Here is a 21,688-nt window from a genome sequence, read left to right as displayed (position 1 = left end):
TGGGCCCTTCTCTGGTTCCTTCTCCACCTCGGCCCACATGGCCTCACGGTCCACAGTGGTGAACTGGCTCAGAGGCGTGCCTTCTTCCAGGCTGCCGTCCTGAGGCCCAGGCACTCCATACACCTCTCGCAAAGAGGCTTTCTTCCTGTTAAACCAACGATGCAAGTCTTCTGAAAATTACAAAATCATAAACGACTTCAGAACAGAAAGGTGGACTATGATAACTTACTTCTACCGTGATCTTCATCTTGAAGCCAGACAGAAATTCCCCCATTAAACTGTAACACCAGGGTCTAGATTACAGGACATAAGTAGACAAGTAAAGTGAACAGGTCTTTAAAATGTTCAAAACTCAGACAATTTAGTTACACTGTCATGGGAAATATTTATTGTCAAATATTTAAGACACTGTCATGGAAAATATAAATATTGTGTGGAGGGTGATTTAAAAAAATGTGTATTATATTTTCTCCCAGTATTTTCCTTTGAAGAACTGTATCCTACAGAAATGTCAGCAAGGCTTCAAAGCTTAACCAGAGTATTCACTGGAATGTCTTGTATAAAGACAAACTGGGAAGCAAACAAAACATCCGCAATAAGACACTGAAAAAATCATGGCACTGGGGATCTGAACAACTATTGTCACACCACTGGCTACTCAGATTGGGGAAGCAAGTGTCCTTTCTCTTTCAGAGCTAAACAGAGTCCAGTCCCTCATTTACCCAGCAAAGATTTTGTTCAGACTCTCAGGAAGCAATCCAATTAAAAAGCTAAAATTAAAAAAAAAAAAAAAAGAAAGAAAATCACAGCACATATATGCAATGGACTACTGTTCAGATTTTAAAAAGATAGGTCTATATGCACTGACACAGAGGAATGTGCAGGATATATTAGGTACGAGAAAAAAAAAATCAAGCTGCAGAACCAAGCTGTATCAGATGAGCCCATTTAGGGGAGACTATAAAATACAGCTATGCAAACATCAGGAAGAATGCATGCCAAACCAGGAACGTAACTAGCTCTATCAGCTGGCATTACAAGGGACTCTCATTTGTGTTTTTACTTCTTTAGTATTCCAATTTTTTAAATAAGCAATGTTAGTACTTCTGTAATCAGAAAATACACAACATTTTATAATACTCAGATCTCTTTATAAAGGAGTGAAAGCCAGAAGTCTTTGGTATTGCCAAATGCTTTTAACATGCAGCTTTCAACAAATCTCTTCCATGAACGTTAAGTAAGACCAGGCAAGAAGGAAGAGTAAGACATTAGAAATAGATGTGCTGCTGTTGCACACAGTAGTGTTTTAAAAACCAATTTCTACCAGATAACAGAGGTAGGGTGGGGGTAAGCAGTACACTTCCAGTTGCCTCTGGAGAAGAATGTGGCAGAGGAAAGCTGAAGGCAGCAGCAAACATTGCAGCAGGAGGGCCGTGAGCCTTTAAAAACCCGATAAACCGTGGAGTTAAAACTTTCTTCTTAAAATAGAGAAAGGAATACTAAAAATTAAGCACTATAAATGACAAACTTCTAAGAAGCCACTTAGTTAATACTTTCTTGAATTTTACTTTCTCATAATGTGGAATGATGAAATGCCTCCTTTTTGAGACGCAGCCAGCTGTTCTTCCTGATGGAGAGCTAGAAGGTACAGTTTTAGACAAGGAAACCTGTGGAGGGAGAATGCCCTCTCAGAAGTCGTTGCTTACTTAGGTGCTAGGCTGCCTTTCTCTGTAAGTTAGACTGAGACAGACACAGAGTATTTACAACCCAGCAAGCTAAACGAACTAAAAGTAATGCCGTTCGTGAGCTATGCTAGACGTTAATCCTCGTTTACGGACCTCATCAGGTTTATTTCAGTGTTTCCTTTCTGTTCTTCTTCCTTCCTACATTCTTTTATCTGTGTCAACGTTGCCTCTGGAAGTTCTCTGAACTGAAAGCCTTATTTCTTCTGCATTTCTGACTATGTGTTAACAGAATATTCTAGTTGGAAAGAACCTTAGGGAGCAGATAGAAATGAAGCCACTTACCCTGTCACTGAAGGCTCACAACTAAGTTATCTTTATAAGCTAATGTACAACTGACCAGGCAACATGCAAATTTCACATTCTCAGTCATTCGTATTTGAAGGCGCCCTGAACTGTCCCGTGCCCAGGTCTCAGCAGGGACCTGGACAGACGTAAGTGCTGGCCTCGTGAACCCATACCTCAGGCCACAAGTGTCCCTTTCCAAGGGAAGGTGTTGGCTTTGGAGAAGTGAGGATAGATGGTCTGTTATTCTCTCCTCCTACCTTAAATGCTCTTGAACTACTTTGTCTGGCAAAAGAATCAAGAATTAGCTATTTTCCTTGGACCATGGGCTACTAAAATTTTCCTATTTTATAAAAAATCTGTTATTTTTAGTGAAAGAAACTCACTACCTAGCATTTCTAAGTGCTCGTTCATCTGATGCTAAAATTTTAAAAGTCAGCACAAGTTTACAAAGTACCTTCACGCCCTTTGAATCTGGCAAACCACCAAGTGGGTCAGAGTACCCTAACTGTCACAAAGGGCAGCGGGATACAGGCCGCTCTTTCCTCCCTCCGGGGCCCAGGGACCCGAGGACACAGAGCTGGCCCTGTGCGGTGTGCTCACCCGCCGAGTTCTCCTGCTTGAGGCACTGAATGGAGGTCCGCTGGGTTTTGGGCTGGAGCAGGAGCAGGAGCACAGGTTCGAGGATGCGTGCCACGTCACCAAGGGAGAGTGCCCGCACCAGCCAGCCCTGGGCAGCTGCGCCAATGGCACCGTCCGTGCAGGTCAGGCTGTCCAGTACAACGAACAGGGACCTGTGTGTGGAACCACACCATTGAGTCAGTGTCCAGCGCCCTTGTGTGCCAGGACACCCCCAGGGAGCTTCCCTCATGGGGCCTGGAGACCCATGCAGACGAGGATAACAAGATTTCAACCTTGTTTTCATGCTAGAATCAGAGGGGCAGCTTTTAAAAACCGATGCCCAGGCCTCACCCCAAATTGGTTAAATGCGACTGTGGGGGTCGGCCCCAATGAGCTGGCATCTAAGGCTGTGTGTCCGGCCCCACACCTAGAATTTTGGAAACAAGGTAGGGGATTTTTACAAAGCAACATGGACTATGGTGTACCTTTAATATATTCACACCTTAAGCATGTGGTTCATGACATTACAGGTATATTCACCCAGTGTGGCCACCGCTCCAATCACGGTCTCTACCACCTCCGTTTCCCTACAAGGTCCCCCTGGGGCACGTTCTAACACCTCCACAGGTGACTCAGAGGCACGTGGGCCACCTCCCTCCCCAACCACAGTAATAAAATTCCTACCACGTATCTAGTCACATGTGTCCGGCCTAAATTCACTTAGGGGATTATGGGACTTGTTTGCTAAGCATCAAGAATATAGGGTCATGTTGTCAATGTCACACATCTCTCCCTCCCAAGCCCAACATGCGGACCAGGAACCTTTGCAAAGTGTCCTTTTGCATTAAGGGTCAGTGATAATGAAGACGGCCTCACCTATCGAAGGAACGATTGTGAGATGTCACTCGACTGCCTTGGATCTCTCGCGTCAGGTGCCAGATGACGGAAAATCTAAACAGAGCTTCCAATCTTGTTCCCTTGATTAGGAAATAAATGAAAGTGAGGGACCTGGTTTCCTAACAGAACGCCGATTTCGGTCACAGAGAACCCAACATGAAAACAAACGAGAGCTCAGGAGAAAGACAGCAGCCACGGCAGAGGCCGGATCCTCTCTGTGCCTGGTGTCTGACTGGCCGGGAGGAAAGGTAGACCCGCACCTTGTCTCTCCTTGCTCCCTTTACCACAATGCACTTTGGGGAAAGTGCATAGTCTAGACTCGGTGTTAGCCCGTGTCCAGAGTCACAAGTAGGCCTGTGGCCGAAGGAGAACACAAGACAGCACAGGGTTGTCGTGCCCTTTGGAAGTGACGGCCAGGCAGCTTAGAGCACCGGGAACGCAGGGCTTAGGGGCCCACACCGTCTCGCACTGCAGATGCCCTGCAGGTTATCTTCAAGGCCCTGCGAACATTGAGGGAGTTGGGCAGACTTCCCGGTGGGCCTGAATGTCGACACAAACCACGGGTTAGGGCTCGAAAGGGGTGGCTCGTGCTTCGGGGGTCCTCCCAGCCCTGAAGTGTAACACTCCCACTCATCAGTCAGGGGTCCGCTGAGCCCCAGAAGGACTTCAGCTCGACATACGGAAGTCTGGCCTGGGCATGCAAAGCGACAGGCTGGCTCAGCACTGGGACCGCTGTAGGACAGACGTCACTGGCTGGAGACACCCACCTTGTCAGGGTCCAGGAGGGCGTGGCAGATGATGTCCTCACAGATGTTGGCTGTAGGGGCCAGGCAGTGCAGCCGGTAGAATAACTCCACACAGGTGATGTGATGTTCCCGGGTCTCCTTGTTCAGCTGATTCCAAAGCCCACGAGCCACCCTCTGGGACGAAGGGGACACCGTGTGAACACAGGCAGCACCTGCTCACTTCTTCCTCGCACCAGTCCAGTCCCAAGAACCTGGCTTCTACTTTCATTTGCTACGTGAGAATCCTTAACACACAAAGAAACACTGCCAACAAACAAAACAAAACAAACCCAAAGCAAACTATGAAAGCCACCAGAAGTCATCCAGGCCAGAGGCAACGTCACAGGTTACACCTGGAGCTTCCTGATCAGCTGAGAACCTTCACTTTCAGAGAAGGCATCAGCTGGAAGCAAGAAGCTGCTGGCTGACGCATCCTTTCAGCCAGCGCACAGAGAGGCCTCCTGTGGGCCTGCAGTGGGGTTCAGACATGCGCCCTCTAGGAAGGGTGGGGGATGTGCCCTGGTCACTAGTCTTGAGGTGGACACTGTAGAACCTCACCAGCTGGGGTGGGCTCAAATTGGCTTTCAGCTTTACCTCCACAAACCTATTTGTTACACTTCCGTGCACAAAGCTGAGGCAGATGCCTGGCTCACTTTCAGGACACAAGTCGTTTCCCAAATTGAGTCCTCCATCTCCCCAGCCCAATCTTAGCCCCTTGAACATACGGGATCTCCAACCGACTGCTGCCCCTCCCTAAGTCCCAGGGAGCCCCAGCGGGGGTGCTCGACCAAACAGGGTGGGACTCAAAAGGAGGGTTGGTCCCCTCTTCCAGGAGGAGTATTTCTGAAGGCATTCTTCCAGGTCATAGAAAAAGATTATGTTTCATGCGTTATAATACTTTAGGTACATCTTTGATCAAAGAACTTCTTCTTCTGGCCCATTGGTTTCTATTTGACAGAACTATCTTCTCTGCACACATCAAAATAACCACTGACTGGGTCGAGGCCCTTAACCATTAATTAATTAATTGTTAATCTAAGTGAATGTGGTTTCCAATTATTGAGTTACAATTAAACCTCTGACACTGAACACTCATGCCACGGCCAGAAACTGTTTGTACCAAGAGCCCAGGGCAGGCACAAGTCGCGAGCAACCCACTGGGTATCACCATAGCTGCCATACTTCTTATCGCAGTGACTACAGCCTTAGGGACAGCTTTCAATGGTCCGAGAAGAGGATCCCAGGGTCCCAGCCACCCTCTTCCCAGTGGGAAATACCTGATAGAAGTCTGTTTTCTCCGCAACGACCTTTAGTATTCCTGGTGCAATGGGAGGAACTGTCACCATCTGCAGCTTGCCGTAAAATGGGTTGTACCCAGAGCTTTTGTAGCGTTTCATCTTGTCTTCGATGACAAGTGCTAGGGACTGGGAATGGTTTATCACTTCCAGCAGAGTGGAGATGGCCACGTTCTGGAGGTAGCAGTCGGTCACGCAGCAGCAGATGGTCATCAGGGATTTCAGCCACGAGGGAAAACTGGAGTTGCTGGCACCTGAAAGCAAGCCCACCAGAGAGGACAGAAACAAACAGAGCCACATGAGAATGGCACACCTATCAGCAGATTCCAAGACACCCTCAGATCCGGGAAGTCACCTGGACGGCAGTGTAATCATTTCCTGATGGTGACATGCTATGCAGGTATCACTCAGGGTCAGAGGACAAATGAGACTGAATCTGGTTTCATAAGCTTACCAGATTATTCAAATTCTGCCAGTGTCCATCTCTGGGCTTTGAGATGATTCAAAATGTTTATTTTTCTTTTATTTTAAAAAATTTTAAAAAATTTTTTAGTATATACGCATCGGCAGCACATATACTAAAAAAAATTAGATCTAGTAAAACTCACACATTTTGGTGTAGAGCTCAAAATATTTTTTCAGGGCTCTCTTGGTGATAGGACACCTGCCATTAGCTTCAGAATGGCAGAAAATATTTGGAGGATGTCCATTCTCAAGGCAGTTCTTCCAAGTGTCATTGGCAGCTGGAGCCAAGACACGAATCGCACGGGAAATTTAAGGTCATGACTCCCAGATGGAAAGTCTTTGCTCTGTGTTCCCACCACCTGATGACTCTTTCTTGTTTTCCACCTTCCCCTCTCTCCTTTTTTTCTTTAAAGTGCTCACTGCCTGCTATGGACTGAGTTGTATCTGCCCACAACACATATGATGAAGCCTCAGTCCCTAAGGGGATGGTGGGCAGGTGGGGCCTTTGGGAGGTTTAGATGACGTCCTGAGTGTACGCCCTTCATATGGGGTTAGCGCCCTTATAAGGAGAGACATCAGCGAGATCCCCCCACACCCCCCACACACATACGCCCAGGATGTGAGCACCCAGTGAGGAGGAGGCCATCTGTAACCACAGGGAAAGTTCTCACCAGAAACCCACTATGCTGGCCTCCTGGTCTAGAACTTCAGCTCCCAGAACTGTGAGAAAATAAAGTTCTGTCGTTTAAGCCACCCTGTCCATGGTGTTTTGTTATGGCAACCTGAGCAGACACTGCCTGCTCTGGGTCAAACTGTGTCCCCCCAACATTATGTTAAAGTCCTAACCCTAGGACCTCAGAACGGGACCTTATTTAGAAATAGGGTCGATGGAGATGTAATTAGTCAAAATGAGGTCACAGTGGAGTGCGCTCCTAATCCAATGACAGGTGTCCTTATAAAAGGGAAATCCAATACACACACAGGGAAAAGACCACGCAAAGACTGGAGTGATACTCTGACAGCTGAGGACTCCCAGAAGCCAGGAGAGCCTGGGACAGGTCCTTCCCCAGCACGTGTGGAGGGAGCACGGCCCTGCCGACACGTTCACCTCGCACTTCTGGCCTCTAGAACTGGGACAGAATAAATGTCTGCTATTTAAACCGCTTACTATGTGGCACTTTCTTATGGCAGCCCTAGCAAACTAATACACAAATCGTTAATAACAGGTCTCATGGAACAGTCAATTTGCCAACTATTATTAAGCACCTTTTATGTTCCAGACCTTTTAATGGGCTGTGCTGGACACTCAAAGTTTAAAAATATAGACCCAGCCTCACCAACCTGTTCTCCGGTGAGACACAAAAGCATGCACCACTAATTACACAATAAGGAAGGAAACGTGGCATAGTTCCTTCTCGGCCGACATGATTTTCGCTCCCTGTCACTGTTAATGGCCTGAGAACCCCGAGTTGTCCAGACAGCCATTAGCGGGGCTGCCCTCTCACCGGGAAGCTGGAAGAGTGTTTCGCAGAGCTGCTCTGTCTCCTCCTTGGACAGGTAGACGGGGAAGGTGGCACACTCCAGCAGCAGGTGGCAGGCGGCAGCGAAGGCCTCTCTGCAGCCCTCCCCTGGGCTCCCAATGCCAATGACCACCTGGTCCACGGCCCAGCCTCCCTCCTTCTGTCCAGAGCTGCTGGGCAGAGGCGATGGCGACTCTGCAGTTTTTGTCTTAAATGGAGACCCTCGAACTGTGAACAAGTCTGAGAGCATCTGTTTAAACTGAGGCACACTGATGGGCTTGGCGTCCCAGGAGTTCTCCCTGTCGGGCTGGCTGAGCTCCCGGCCACGCGTCCCGCCCGTGTCCCTCTGCCCTGCAGACTCTTCGGCCTTGTCCTCCGCTCCGGAGGCTGTGAGTTGTTCCCCGAAGATGTTCTTGTGGGCGAAGTGGGTGATCAGCTCTTGGATGCAGAACAATGTGCTCTGCATACTCCGCCCTTCTTCCAAACATCGTCTTTCTCCGAGAGGACTCTGGGGACCCTCAGGTGCTCAGAGAGCTCTGGCGACGATGCGCTGAGCCCGATTCCACTGTCTTCAGATTTAAGTGGAGGAAATGAAGCGTCGTCGTCACCTGGAATCACGGCCTTTGTGTCTACAATTATCTCACCCATTTTCACCTTTTACTGGACTCTGCAAAAATGGAAGTTTGTAATGTACATCTTACTAGACCAGTGGATTCAAATATCAAATTAGGCAAACCATAATGTGTACTTCCTGGTTTTCAAAATCCTCATTCTCTACTCCAAGAGAATTCCTGTGTACAGTGTATAATAAAACAAGGCGGTACACAGGGTCAGGAGAGGCAGCAGGCCCAGGGAGGCAGACACGCTGCCACATTTGCCGGGAGGCCAGTTTTGAGCCCAACTTTGCGCTATTTATATAGACCCTTCTGTGTTAAAAAAAAAATTAGTTAAAAACAGTTTATGACAGATATAAAATATGAATGAGGAAATTGGCTGAAGATAAAATAAAGGCATGAAGAAATAAAATCAGAGGGAGGAAGCTAGAACAAAAGTGTTTTAGGCACACATACACTCACGTCTATAAAACGCATACATACGTATGGTTAGAGAAAGTCCTCCCTGGGTGTTGTCAATAGGTTCTGCGACTTTAAGCAAAACGATGTATAAGGAAACCAACTTTACTGTAGACTAACTGATATAAACAATAGTTAAGATCCTACGGCATCTCATCAAGGTTAAAATGAAACATTATTTGAGGGCCTGCTGTATACATTATTTGTGGCTTTTCCAAAGGAATGACACTTCAATCTTCAATGAATCAACCTCTTTTCTTTTCTTATACTGTTAGATAATATGACATTATATTTAAAATTCTTCAGCATTTAACTCACTGTGCTCTCTAGGGAAGAACGAAATGGTATTATGGGAATTTTTGAAACACGTTCTTTTTAAATTATAGACTACACATACTTAAATTTTACATCTTAAATAATTTTTAGGATATTTTTTTTCAATAGCTAGAACAGCCAGGAAAAAAAAAGGACTAACTGCGAAACTGAAGTAGCGATCTGTACTTAGTCTGTGAAGTGGGATTCAAATCCTACCAGGTAGCTCATGCGCCTCCCAGCACCAAACAATAAACATAGCTCTTTCAGGAATGTCTCACTTTTTAGTCTGTTCACGCCTGTCTACCACTGTCCCCAAGTGATGACAAGAGCAGAATTGTCACATCTCTAGACAAAGTAGAAAATAAGAATAATTCAAAGACCATGGGCCTCAAACCGTTTGGGGAACTTTGTTAGTCTTTTCAGAGGACAATTTGGCAGCATCTCTCTCAGTTTAAAAGGAAATGGTTTTGATTACAACCCATTTCTAGGAACTGACCCTTCAGAAACACTTGCCACTAAGAACAAGCTGTAGGAGGCTGCTGACTGCAGCACTGTTTGTAACAGTGAAAAATCAGAAGTAACCTGAATACCACCAGTGGGGGTGGGAGGAGTGGTTGAAGAAATGTAAAGCCATACCACAGACCATCACGCAGAGGTCTAAAAGGAATAAGACACCGCTGTGTATGCCAATAGGGAAGAATGTCCCCAAGCAAAGCAAATCAGGGAACAGTGTATGTTATGGGTTGAACTGCGTGTCCTAAAGATAATGAAATCCTAACCCCAGTACCTGTCACCATGACCTTATTTGGAAATAGGCTGCTTGCAGATGATCAAGTTAAGAGGAGGTTATTAGATGGGCCCTAATCAAATACGACTGGTGTCCTTATAAAAAGAGGAAATTGGAACACCCAGACACCCACACAGGGAAGAAGACACCATGTGAAGATGAAGGCTGAGATTGGAGTGATGAGTCTGCAAGCCAAGGAATGCCAGAGTGCCCAAAAACTATCAGAAGCTAGGTGAAGCATGGACACAGCCTCCCACACAGCTCTCAGAAGAAACTGACCCTGCCCACTCCTTCATCTCGGATTCTTGGCCTCCAGAACTGTGACACAGTAACTTTCTCTTATTTGAATCAGTTGGTCTGTGGTACTTCATTACTGCCCTCCAGAGAAACTAACATCTCACTTATATTTTAGGAAATGAAAATTACACACACACACACAAAAAGTCCTGGAAGTACACACTGTTCCCCAATAAAGTCCAGTTCCCCTTCCCCAATAAAATCTTAAAAAAAAAAAAAAAAGAAAATTACATACAAACAAGCACAGAGCGGGTCTGGACAGTGAGCTCTACCAAACCATAGCTGTAGTTAGAGCCTGGTGCAGGGGTATGGGTGAAGTAAAGGGGGGCTAACTTCTACACTAAAAAGTTTTATAAAGGATTTGGGGATTTGAGAAGCATATTTTTAGACATCACCTACATGTCTTCTAGTGTATTCCTATCCTAACCAACCCTCATTACTTTCTGCTCCCCAGGAAGGCATACGCTTCTGTAAGCCCAGAGAAGCACTTGGGCTCCTCGCAGCACGTACTGAGTTTCCACTTGGGGGCTCCGCGTCTAGGTAGGAAGGAGGCATCTGGACTTTGCTGAGCACTTTGAAACACGTCTTCAAGGCGTGAGTGAGTTCAGGTAAGCTTAAGGCCTCCATTTCCTCAGCCAGAAGCTGCACCAGGCAGCCCAGCACCTGCGGGAGGTACTGGGTTTGCACCTCAGAGTAAGTTCCTGTGAAATAAAACACGGGTTTAACCAACATAGTTTTCAGTTTACAATCACCGGGGACAAATGCATCTCAAAATGGCACCTTAGAAAATTCAATTTGTTTTTCAGAGCACAAGGAAGATTCAAGTTAATCCCCAAATTAGAAAACAATATTTCTGTTTGATCCAGATAAATCCATGGATGTTTGTTCCGTCGTTTTAAGCGACTTTATCCTTTCTAATAGAAAATCATTGCCACATTTATTTCTATATTAAGAAAATTATTTTCCTTTCAGGAAATTGGCCAACTGCAGAATTTTACATAGGAAATTAATTTACTCCCGCTCCTAAATAACCATAGTACAAGACGCTGTGCAGTTCATCACCTGGTTCCTGTCACTTCAGCTCAGTCCACATACAGCCGGCTCAAACATTCTAACCCCTTTCAAATAAGACATAAACATATAGGAGATTACGTCCAGTGAGATCTTCCATGCTGAAACGAACATTAAAACAGTGCTGTGTGTTTATGTGAAATGACTGTGTGGTGAGTTTAGGTTTATTAAACAGGCCGACAACACTAATAAGAACATATGTAACAGCAAGCACTGAGCGAGCGCTTCACAGCGAAAGGCCTCACCAGGGGAATGACGTCCAGAAGAAACACCAGGAGGGTGCAGAGCTCCGAGACCGTGGGCGGAGGGGTGGTGCTCTTCCCACCCGTGGAACTCTGCTTCGCTGGCCTACATACGTCACAGGAAAAAAACACAGATCAATCCTTTCTCCGACAATAATTTCAAGCATTTCTTTAATTTCCGATATAGTGACTTAGTCTATTTCAAACATAACGAAAGGCAGCATCTATGGTTCCGATCATTAGGCTTCGGTGCCTAAAACGACCTGACATAGTGAAGTGTCCGTAAGTGTCTTGAATCTGCTTGTCTCCAAAACGGGTTCACTCTGACTTGAACTTCATCAGCCCAGAGGATGGTACAGCTCATGTGGGATCCACACCCAGCACATCTGGAGGGCTGTTAACAGCAGGATTCCAGGCCCACAACCCCAGACCAAACGCCTGTTCCAGGGGGAGGAGTCTGGCTAGAGAAGGACGCAGGCCAATAGCTGTCCGCTCACTGCAGGAGCCACCTGCGCCGGCTCCCAGCTCCTCCTGTATCGAGCTCACCCACACGAGCTGCTTAGACACTTCCACTCCCATACAGACGTGTATCTCCTCTGCTCAATGCTATTGGTAGCTGCTTCTCTTATACTGAAACTCGATACTTTTTTTTTTAATTTAGTGGGGTGACACTGGTAATAAAATTATATTTTTCAAGTGTACAATTCTATAATCCATCATGTATACACTGCATTGTGTGCTCACCACCCAGAGTCAGTTCTCCTTCCATCATCATATATTTAACCCCCTTTACCCTCTTCTGCCTCCCCCCCGCAACCCTTTTCTACCTTACCCCCTTACATTCTGGTAACCACTAAATGCAACACTTTTTTAAAAAATAAGTAGGCAACGGGTTAAAGAGGTCAGTTAAAAAGTATATATTGGTTCTCAAAAGAGAGTAGCTTTGGGTTCATCTAGCTATCACTGTACAAATCAACCCGAGTCCATTTTCTTCATTGTAAATTATCACTTAGTTACACTGGAGTTTATCTTAGCGAGAGAGAACGACTGAAGAACTGCATACACACATCCCAGTGTACATAGACACAGGACAAAGATGGTCACACAGTAGTACTTGCAACAAAGAAAACACTGCAACTGGTTTATTCACACAATGGACAACTACATTTGAGATGAACGAAGGTGATACATATGTTACCATACAGACATATCTCCAAAGCATTGCTAAAAGTCATATACCGCTTGATACCACTTATATAAAATTTCAATAGATAAGACAGGTTGTATCACTTCTGGATACACACTTGTTATAAAAGAACAGGTAACGTCATGGACAGGATGATGTTCACGCAGGGACGAAAGGAGCAAAGGTGTTGAGAAGGTGAGGAGTTAGCTCTATCTAGGTAGCAACATTTTATTCCTTTAAAAAAATCTGAAAACCGATGGCCAAGTGTTATTATAGCTACAATTTCAGCAATGGGTGTATGTGTGCCTGATATTATTTCCTGTCCTTTCTTACATCTGAAATGTGTCATAGTTCATTTTTTTAAAGAAAGCATACCTCGTAACTGAAATGGAACTAGGCTGACCAAAATACACTCCAGCCTCAGTATGACAGGCCTTGCTGTCATCCATGGATCCAATTACCATTAATCTAATCACGGCAGGTATGAACACCTCCTGGGGCTTGGCACCAGCTGGCAGAAAAGCATAGCGGCGGCAGCTGGGAAGTCCAGCATTCCTGGTTTCTAATCTCGGCTGCCACTAATTTGCAATGCCACACAAGGTACTTGCTATGTCTCTGGGCTCCGGCTTTCTCATATGACAGACGTGCTTCCTTTGCTTGGGGGTGTCCTGAAGCATTAATGGGTATATTTGTTTGTAAGCCATTCAGGCCCGAGGATGGCCCACGACAAACATTCCTAAGTAAAGCTTCTATTACGGCTGCTGGTACATGAAGACAGTGCCATAGCACAGAGCACTCGGAGGAACGGTGACGAGAACAAAGCTGTGCAGTGTGACTCACGGACAAAACGGGGTTTGACAGACTGCACCATTTCTCCTTTAATGGGAAAATGATGGGGGAAAGGGCTCTGCAGGAGAGCGTGCTATTCCCCGGAGGGTGGCACCCCTCCAAATTTTGAGGAGGTGCAATACACCAGATTAAAAGTGACGGTAAAGCTGATTACAGTAGCTTAAAACATGAATGCTTTATCTGATGAGTTCAACACGAATTTCAGTAAGAATTTACGAAGACTGATGATTTCAAACACACTCGACCCAGTCACAGAGCCACAAAACTAAGCTTCTGTAACAGATCAGGCTTCCAAGGGAATTGTGCGAAGAAGGTGGATTTCATCAGTGTAACGAGAAAATACAGAGGATTTTCTAAAGTTCGACTTCAATAAATAAAGAACCTTCGGAATTATGAGGCAAAGATTATGGGAACATTTTTAATGGCATGTTTTGAATTCTATTATAATTTTTTCTAATTCTTTCTAATCGTGTACTCAGCAGAGACCACCCAACTTTAGCCAGTTATGTATAATCTGACCACAATAAGCAGCTACGAAACCATGAAACCCTTTCATCCTTCCTAAATGCTCATTACCCTGAACTGGATACTTACCTAAAGCAATCCTCAAAACACTTCATCATGTAGTCCCAGAGAAAGTCTGTGCTGAGGGAAGTGATCAGCAAGTTCACCGTTTTCACAATCTCAGAGGCATTTCTGTTTGTTTTCATTGCACTGGAAAGGAAGAGGGGTATTCACAAATGTATCTGTGAAAAACTCTGCATTACAAGAACACCATGTCTGAAAAACAAATTCATTTTACCATTTACAACATATTTCTAGAGAGACCGAAAAACTCAAAGATAAAAATATTACTGTTCTGATGTATGCATAATGTCATCCTAAACAGTATTTACGTTGATATGTTCTCTTAGAAATAAGCTTAAAACCTATCATAAAAAAATGTGACACAGAAAAGCAGCTTTAGTCCAACTGTAGGTAATTAGATACCCTACTGGTGGAAGAATCCAGTGCAGCCGTTGAGGGGGGAAATCCGGCTCGCATTAAGTGTGCATCTCCTACGACTCAGGAAAGTTCTTCTAGGGATTTATCCTACAGAAATCCTTGCACAGGCACACAAAGACATATGCACAAACATTTCTTAAATAAGTGATAAATCCTTACTGAGGGATCACAGGCAACCATTATATTCCACTGGGGAAGAGAGTACAGCTACTCACAACTTGCATTTTAAAAAACCGGCAATTAACTAGTGAGTGTAATTCTATCTTTAAAATATAAAAGATAGGCATCTCTCTCTCTCTCTCTCTCTCTCTCTCTCTCTCTCTCTCATACATATATAAATACATTGGAAGTCTGGAAAGAAATGAAAATATTTTATGTTTTTCTCTGAAGGGCAGTGGGATTATAAGTGATATCTTTTTTCTTGATAACCTTCAAATATTGGTACATTCTACAACGAGCATGTAATTACTTTCATACTCAGAAAAACAATAAACGACTCTGAGAGAAGAAAGCAAACACTAAGAACTCAGTACACTTAACAATCAATAAACCAGAAAAATCTTCCAACTGATTTAAATTTTCAATACATCCACTGCCAATTCAGGCAGAGGGAAATTATATCAAGAGTAGCGTGAAAAGGAAGAAGTTATACTATTTTAAAAAGAAGAAAACACAGGGTTGACAGATAATATATACTTCAAGTCAACATGTGTGCGGTCTCCCAAACCCAGCGCACTCTGCCTGCAGGGTCCTGGACGCGTGCCCTGGGGGGCCCCACCTTGCTCTCCCCTTCCCCTCTTACTAGTCTCCTGAACTCACATCCCCTGGCTCCACTTCCTGACCTTATCCCCTCCTACCTCCGCTCCTCCCTGTAACTCACTACTTAGGTAATCTAGATCCAGTTGCTTTGTTGGACTTTTCATACTTGATCGCTAAATATGGTTTGTCCACCGCAGGCTAGGGCAGAGGCTACATCAAATGCCTTTTAAACGCCTCACAGTATCCAACAGGGAACAGTCAATTCACATTGACTGACTTAAGAGCGTATATCATCTATGCCGCTTCTCCCCTTTCTCTAGCACTTCACAATTTACAGTAAACAGAAAAAAATCATGGCAGTAGGAAGGGAGGAAGAGTGTAAAGTTGGAGGTCATACCTTATCAGCGAATTTCCACTCTGAGTGTAGCTAAGTTGAAGATCGGAGGCGAGAGCATCTCTGCAGTAAGAATAAAAGGCCCGGATGACTTCAAGAAACAAATTCCCAACCACTTGAGGCCCTGCCAGTAAAAAGAAAACGGTCAGAAAAAAAGATTAACAAATGTCACACACGTGAAACATACAATTAACTCTGTATATATAGTAGACAATTTATATAGTCTAAAATGCACATAAACTGCAGTTGTGATAATGACAACTTAAGCTGGGGGAGTAACGTCCAAGAAAATGCCACCATTTTATATCTATTAACTTAGTTAATCTTCACAGCAGCCATATGACGTATAGTGCGGTCCTGACTGCAGATGAGACAACTGAGGCAGAAGTTAAGTGACCTGCCCAAGGCGGATTCTGCCAGGTGGAGCCTGGGCACTTGTGCAGGGTTTTAAATGTGCATGAGCTGCTTGGCCAGAGACATTACTCAATACAGACACTGAAAGAGCAGGCCACCGCTCCTGTTCGCAGTTCTTCTAATCATGAGCTACGACACCACTAAAGAAGTAACACCAATCCTGAAAGGCTTATGAAGGTGGCACAAAAGAACTGGACCCGCGGCACGTTAGAGATGCATTGTGGACAATTAGGCAGGTGGAAGGTGGCCAGACATTTCTGCTCCGCAAACAGTAACCATAAGGCAGTAAAGGGAGTGACTCTTACCCATGTATAGAGGGATGAAAACAGAAAGCTCTATCAGCACATCTGTGTAAAAAGCCATCAGCAGATTAATCTTTTTTGCTTTCTTTTCACAGAAACAAAAGATGTGTCTCTGAGAAAGCTTTCTTTATGATAAGTCCCACATGTATTTTATCTGCAGAGTAAGAATGCCGAATACAGTGTGGTACCTTGGTTTTCGAATGTCTCTGTTGACGAACATTTCGGTTTACTAATGCCAGAAATTTTATGGATCTATGGTATCATTAGATAGTAAAAATTCATGCTAAATTTGCAGTTTTAGGGGTTGATTTTAAAGGTCTGTAACAGATTAATCCATTTTGCATTACCTTCTATGGGGAAACTGTGCCTCGGTTTTCGAACGTTTCAGAACTTGAACGGTCTTCCGGAACGGATTATGTTCAAAAACCGAGGTACCACTGTACTTTTTACAAGCAAGGCAAGTCTGCTGCCCGATTAGTGGAGGAGAAAATGAGGCAGTGGCTGAAGCCTAGGAGTAAACAGCAGATAAGACAGAATGCCGGTCCTTTGCCTTCTAGCTCCTTTGCCTCTCAAGTATGTCTTCCTTTGGACAACTAACTTATCGGATAGAGCAAATTCAACGACCTTAATGACTGGCTAGAAGCCTGCCTCTCATCCCCTTCCAGAAAATATGACCCATACTGAGCCCAAGTTGGCAGAAACATTTTAGTTGGCTCACCAAGGCTCACGGCCTTGATGTAAAACACCCATCTCCAAAATGCTAACTTGCGTTTTCTTCTTTGAATACTTCCCCAAGTTACACAGCAAGCTCCCAATACAGTTACATAACTCATTTCATTTGTTTTCAGACTAAACCATGGCTTCTCAGAGCTTCAGTCACTCCACACTAAGAGAAAAATCTAGTGAAGCCATCGCTGGTTGACTGAGGTGGAGGAGAGGAGAGAGATGAGAGGAAAAGTCTGCGCAAGGCACGAGTGCCTTTAGGAAGCATTTAAGGGCGGAGCTTGGAGTGACAAACGCTTCATGCTTTGAGACTCTGGATAGGAGCAGCTAGAGCTGCCCACGCCATGCAATGCCAAGTTCATCTGTGTTCCATGAGTAACATCTCGGGGATGCTGACGTCTGAGTGCAATCAGGTAAGCACAACGTCTTGTCAAAGAGAACTTAGGCTCTGGAGTCAAACAGACGGAGTTTTAATCCCAGCTCCAGGGTGGCCTCAAGCAAATGACTTACCCTTGTCCAACCTTAGTCTCCATCTATAAAATGGGTATAGTAAGAAAACCCATCTCAGTGCTATTGGATGCCTGGAGGTATATATGGAGACATATATTAAATGATGTATGCAAATCACTTTGCACAAAATAATTGCTCAAAAAAAATGTCAGCCGTTATTATTAACACTGAAAACACCAGGACCTCAGAGTCTCCCTTCCTTCTAACTTGACCAGAAACTTTCTCCCCTTTGTAAACCTCGAGTCTAGATCATCCCTGCCACATGGAAGATGTTCCATGCCTATGTCTCAATGTATAAGCAAAGGGTCTCCATCCTGAGGCCAGAGGGACAAGGAAACAGCAACCAGGCGGTGGGCACACCTGAGGACTCAGACACCATCAAGGCTGACGCCGCAGGGAGAAGACAGGGATTTTCTTTCCCTTTATGGCATTCACGTGATTAGATGTTAAGATTGTTCAGTGAATAGATACGTACTGTAGCAAATTTTTTTTAAAGTGAAGGAGAGAAGCTCACTTTTCTCAGCCGATGCTCACAGGACCACAGTGTGTAAAAGGGGACGCGTTAGGAACCAGAGCCTAGTTCACCCCTTTCATTTGACAGAAGACTGAGGCCCAAATGGCAGAAGCGGCTAGCCCAGGTTCACAAGGCAAAAAGATGGAGGAGTATCCCCTCTTTTCTGGAAAATAAAATCCAAGCTCATTGGAAGTATGACTCAATTGAAGAAACGTCCTTACAAAGTCAGGACTGCATGTGCTCTGCAGGCTCGTACGTGGCTGTGCAAACAGGAGCTCAAAGGGATTTTTCTAACAAAAATGTTCAAGTTATTGTGCAAAACTTTTAAGTGGTCCCCAGATATGGTCACTGAACTGCATAATATAACTAAAGAAAGTACTTCAAGATTCTGAAATTCCAAAGACTAAATTATATTCAAGACAATGTGTTGACTGTATCTCGCCATGTTTTAAATCCGGATGTGGCATACGATGTGTAACAAGGTTTCTACCAAGTACCTATTTCCGGCTTGTCAAGCAGACTGACGAGGATGCGGAAAGGCTTCAGGTATGCGTGGTGGCGTTCCTCTGCGTCATCATCTGAGAAGTCCTGGTGCAACAGTTCAGCCAGACTCTATTAAAAAAAAAAGTGCCACGTGTTAGGATATTGTATGTAGTCAAATTTGAGATTATTGGTTGTTCTTTGGGACAGAAAGAAAACCAGTCGCACAGCACAAAGTGTGTACACAGACTTTTCCCAGCCGTGTACCAAGGGTCATGTCTATTTTGAAGTCCCACAAAGAAACACACTGACAAACATGATCAGGAATGCCCGGCTTGAGGTTGAGTTTCCAGAAACGCTTCTTACCTCAATTAAAAGATCCTTGGAATATTTTTCAAAAAAATACAAGGACTGGTCTTCGTAAGAATTTGAGATTTTGGATTCCGGCACAATGGTATTTCCTTTGATATCTGAACCTACAAAGGAACAAGCACCATGAGCTGTAAAGAGATCCATACTTATAAAGAACATCATACTGTGCAAAGGTCTGATGCTCTGATAGTTCTAAAAATATAATCCTCCAACAGAAAACAAAACCAGCTACAGTAAGACCAAGCCACACATCCTTCTCCTGACTGGTGTGCTAAGGATCAGAGAGGAGGAATTCCATCTCAACAGCCACCAATTTAGTTTGTCCCGAGAATTCAGCCTACTTGTCCTTGACAGGTGGGATTAACAGAATCTGGCAGAACGCGGACCATGGTTAAAAACCAGTCTTTATTTGTATGGCACTATGTAAAACCAAGGCATTTGCATAGATATGCCCTCATTTTGGGCAAATCTGTGAGATCCTCAGGGGATGGACAGCGCCTCACCATACAAGCAAAGCAGCCGAGGCTCCTGGAGCCGCAGCCGAGCGAGTCGGAGCTGATGCTGGACTGAGGTCCTGGGTCCCCTCTGTACACAGCCAGTCTGGCCTCACTAAGAGGGAGCTACTATGCATTTAACAAAATCATCCTTTTGATAAAAATGCTGAAAGAGTCTGCAAACATTCTTTTCTAAATCCTTCGTAAGCTTCCATGCGATGACTTCTGCAAGTTTTATAACCAGGGGATGAGAGGGAAGAAAGGGTCAAGAGGACGTCCTGAGTTTGGTGCGGTAAGATCTGCATGTTGGGGGTTAAAAAAAGCTATGAAGCAGAGGGTTTTTAGGACAGTGAAAACACTCTGTGTGATACTCTCATGGTGGCTGTGTGTCGTCATACATTTGTCCAAAGCCACCTATTGCACAACACCAAGAGTGACCCCAATGTCAACTGGGACTGTGAGTTGACGATGATGTGTTACTGCAGGTCATAACAGATGTGTCCCTCTGGCCGGGATGCTGACAATGGGGAAGGCTGTGCCTGGGCGGGGGCGGTATGGGAAAGCTCCTTCCTCTTAATTTTGTAACTTCCTCTTAATTTTGCTGTAAGCCTAAAACTGCTCTAGAAAAACAGTTTTGAAAAACAGCTGCAGAGTCCTTTCTACAGCTGCTCTGTACACCATCTTTGCTTAGGTACATGAATATGGGAATTGATCAAGTTCATGAAGGTTCTACCCTTTAAGCCTGTGATTTCCTGGACTCTGTCCCTGGGAAGCCTTCCAACTACCAGGCAAGGGTTCTTGTCCTGCAGGTTTACAGGCTGTAAAACACCAACGCACATGCACACAGCAACACACACCCTGGGTTCTCTTGCTCTCCCAAAGTTATCCAAATACGTAGCTCCCAAACATCTAAGGCCACACACATTCCCATCCATGCAAACCTTTCACACACAGGCCACATTGGTGGGTTTTCTCTCACATGCCCTCATCCCATGAAACTTCTCCATAGCAACTGGATTCTGCTCAAATAAGGTTTAGCTACAATGTTTTGTGGTATTTCAAACTTCTTAAAAAGGAATTCAGTTAGCATTTTAAAAATCTCATGTATTACGTCCCTGCTTTTAAAGTAACAGCTGCAAAGTAACCCAAGCGTGGTGCAGGCAGAACTCAGCTGACCAGTGCCATACTCAGTGTTATGTTTCTACACCTCGTGACTCAGAAATATACCAGCAAGACTGAAATTTACTCCAAAAATCAGCACTGAAAGGCTTCACTCCAACTTGCAATTTTTGCGTACTACTCAGTACCTAATAACCAGGCATAAAGTCTTCTGTTTAGAGACATATCTCTTCTCAGCAGGGTCTGGGTGGCAGCTGAGAGAATTCGCACGATGTCAGATCTGAGCAGGGGAATGGCTCTCTCACTGGAATCCTATTGGGAGGACAGAGAAAACTTTAGTGCAGGGAGATGACAAAATAAGCCACTGACCTTCTGACACGTAGCTTTTCCTTACCAGTCAGTCTACAGAGCTTTACTTAAAAAGGTGGTGCTCAAAATGGGTTGTTTGTGCACCTGGCCCATGGACAGAAGCGTTTCAGTTTTTGCTACACAAACACCATCCTCACAAAAATGAACAAGGACCATTCACTGGCTGAAAGCAAGTGGTGATCAGCAATTGGCTGCTCACTTCCCAAGACTGATAGCCGAGACCTATCCCGCCTACCCCAGCCCAGTGACTTCCCTGGAAGAACACGAACGACTCACCAGACAGGTATAAAACGGGAAGAAGAAGAGAACAATTTCCAGATTGTTTCTTTGTACCAGAACATTAGAGTCCAACAGTGAGGCACATAAAGCCTTTATCTGTAAATGATAAACGATAAGAACATTTCATTCCCAATGCATTTAACATCAGGCTACTCTTTAGTCATAAAAATGAAAGTAACTTTCCCTGGGAATCGGAACCACCATATTAAATCATGAGGAAGAGGACAATAGATATAAATGTGGCAAACTTGGGTTCTAGTTCTAGACGCTAGGGGGCACATCGGGAAGACGGTCAGCTGCAGCCCTCACTTGTTCAGTCTGACAGCTGGAGGGGTTTGGACCAGATGGTTGGAGTCTGAGACCCTAAATTCTATGATCCTAGAAAGGAACACCTTTAGGTTCCAATATGAACTCTCACTTGTTCAGTCTGACAGCTGGAGGGGTTTGGACCAGATGGTTGGGGTCTGAGACCCTAAATTCTATGATCCTAGAAAGGAACACCTTTAGGTTCCAATATGAACTTT

General features: G+C 44.8%; 1 protein-coding gene across 1 annotated transcript in view; it reads right to left on the bottom strand.

Moving 5' to 3' along the window:
• Positions 1 to 21,688, bottom strand: part of DOP1B (DOP1 leucine zipper like protein B) — a 96,376-nt gene that overhangs the window by 41,330 nt on the left and 33,358 nt on the right. The window contains 16 exon segments of the mRNA XM_033125078.1: positions 2 to 170; positions 2,631 to 2,821; positions 3,525 to 3,625; positions 4,313 to 4,465; positions 5,608 to 5,879; positions 7,596 to 8,078; positions 8,081 to 8,255; positions 8,257 to 8,277; positions 10,593 to 10,783; positions 11,368 to 11,501; positions 14,025 to 14,144; positions 15,592 to 15,712; positions 18,549 to 18,663; positions 18,898 to 19,007; positions 20,705 to 20,828; positions 21,162 to 21,260. Coding sequence (XP_032980969.1) covers positions 2 to 170; positions 2,631 to 2,821; positions 3,525 to 3,625; positions 4,313 to 4,465; positions 5,608 to 5,879; positions 7,596 to 8,078; positions 8,081 to 8,255; positions 8,257 to 8,277; positions 10,593 to 10,783; positions 11,368 to 11,501; positions 14,025 to 14,144; positions 15,592 to 15,712; positions 18,549 to 18,663; positions 18,898 to 19,007; positions 20,705 to 20,828; positions 21,162 to 21,260 — 2,579 coding nt within the window.

The sequence above is a fragment of the Rhinolophus ferrumequinum genome, chromosome 2 (assembly GCF_004115265.2).
Source record: "Rhinolophus ferrumequinum isolate MPI-CBG mRhiFer1 chromosome 2, mRhiFer1_v1.p, whole genome shotgun sequence".
Taxonomy (NCBI): Eukaryota; Metazoa; Chordata; class Mammalia; order Chiroptera; family Rhinolophidae; genus Rhinolophus; species Rhinolophus ferrumequinum.
The sequence above is the reverse complement of the archived record's forward strand: the minus strand, read 5'-3'. Positions and strand labels throughout refer to the sequence as shown.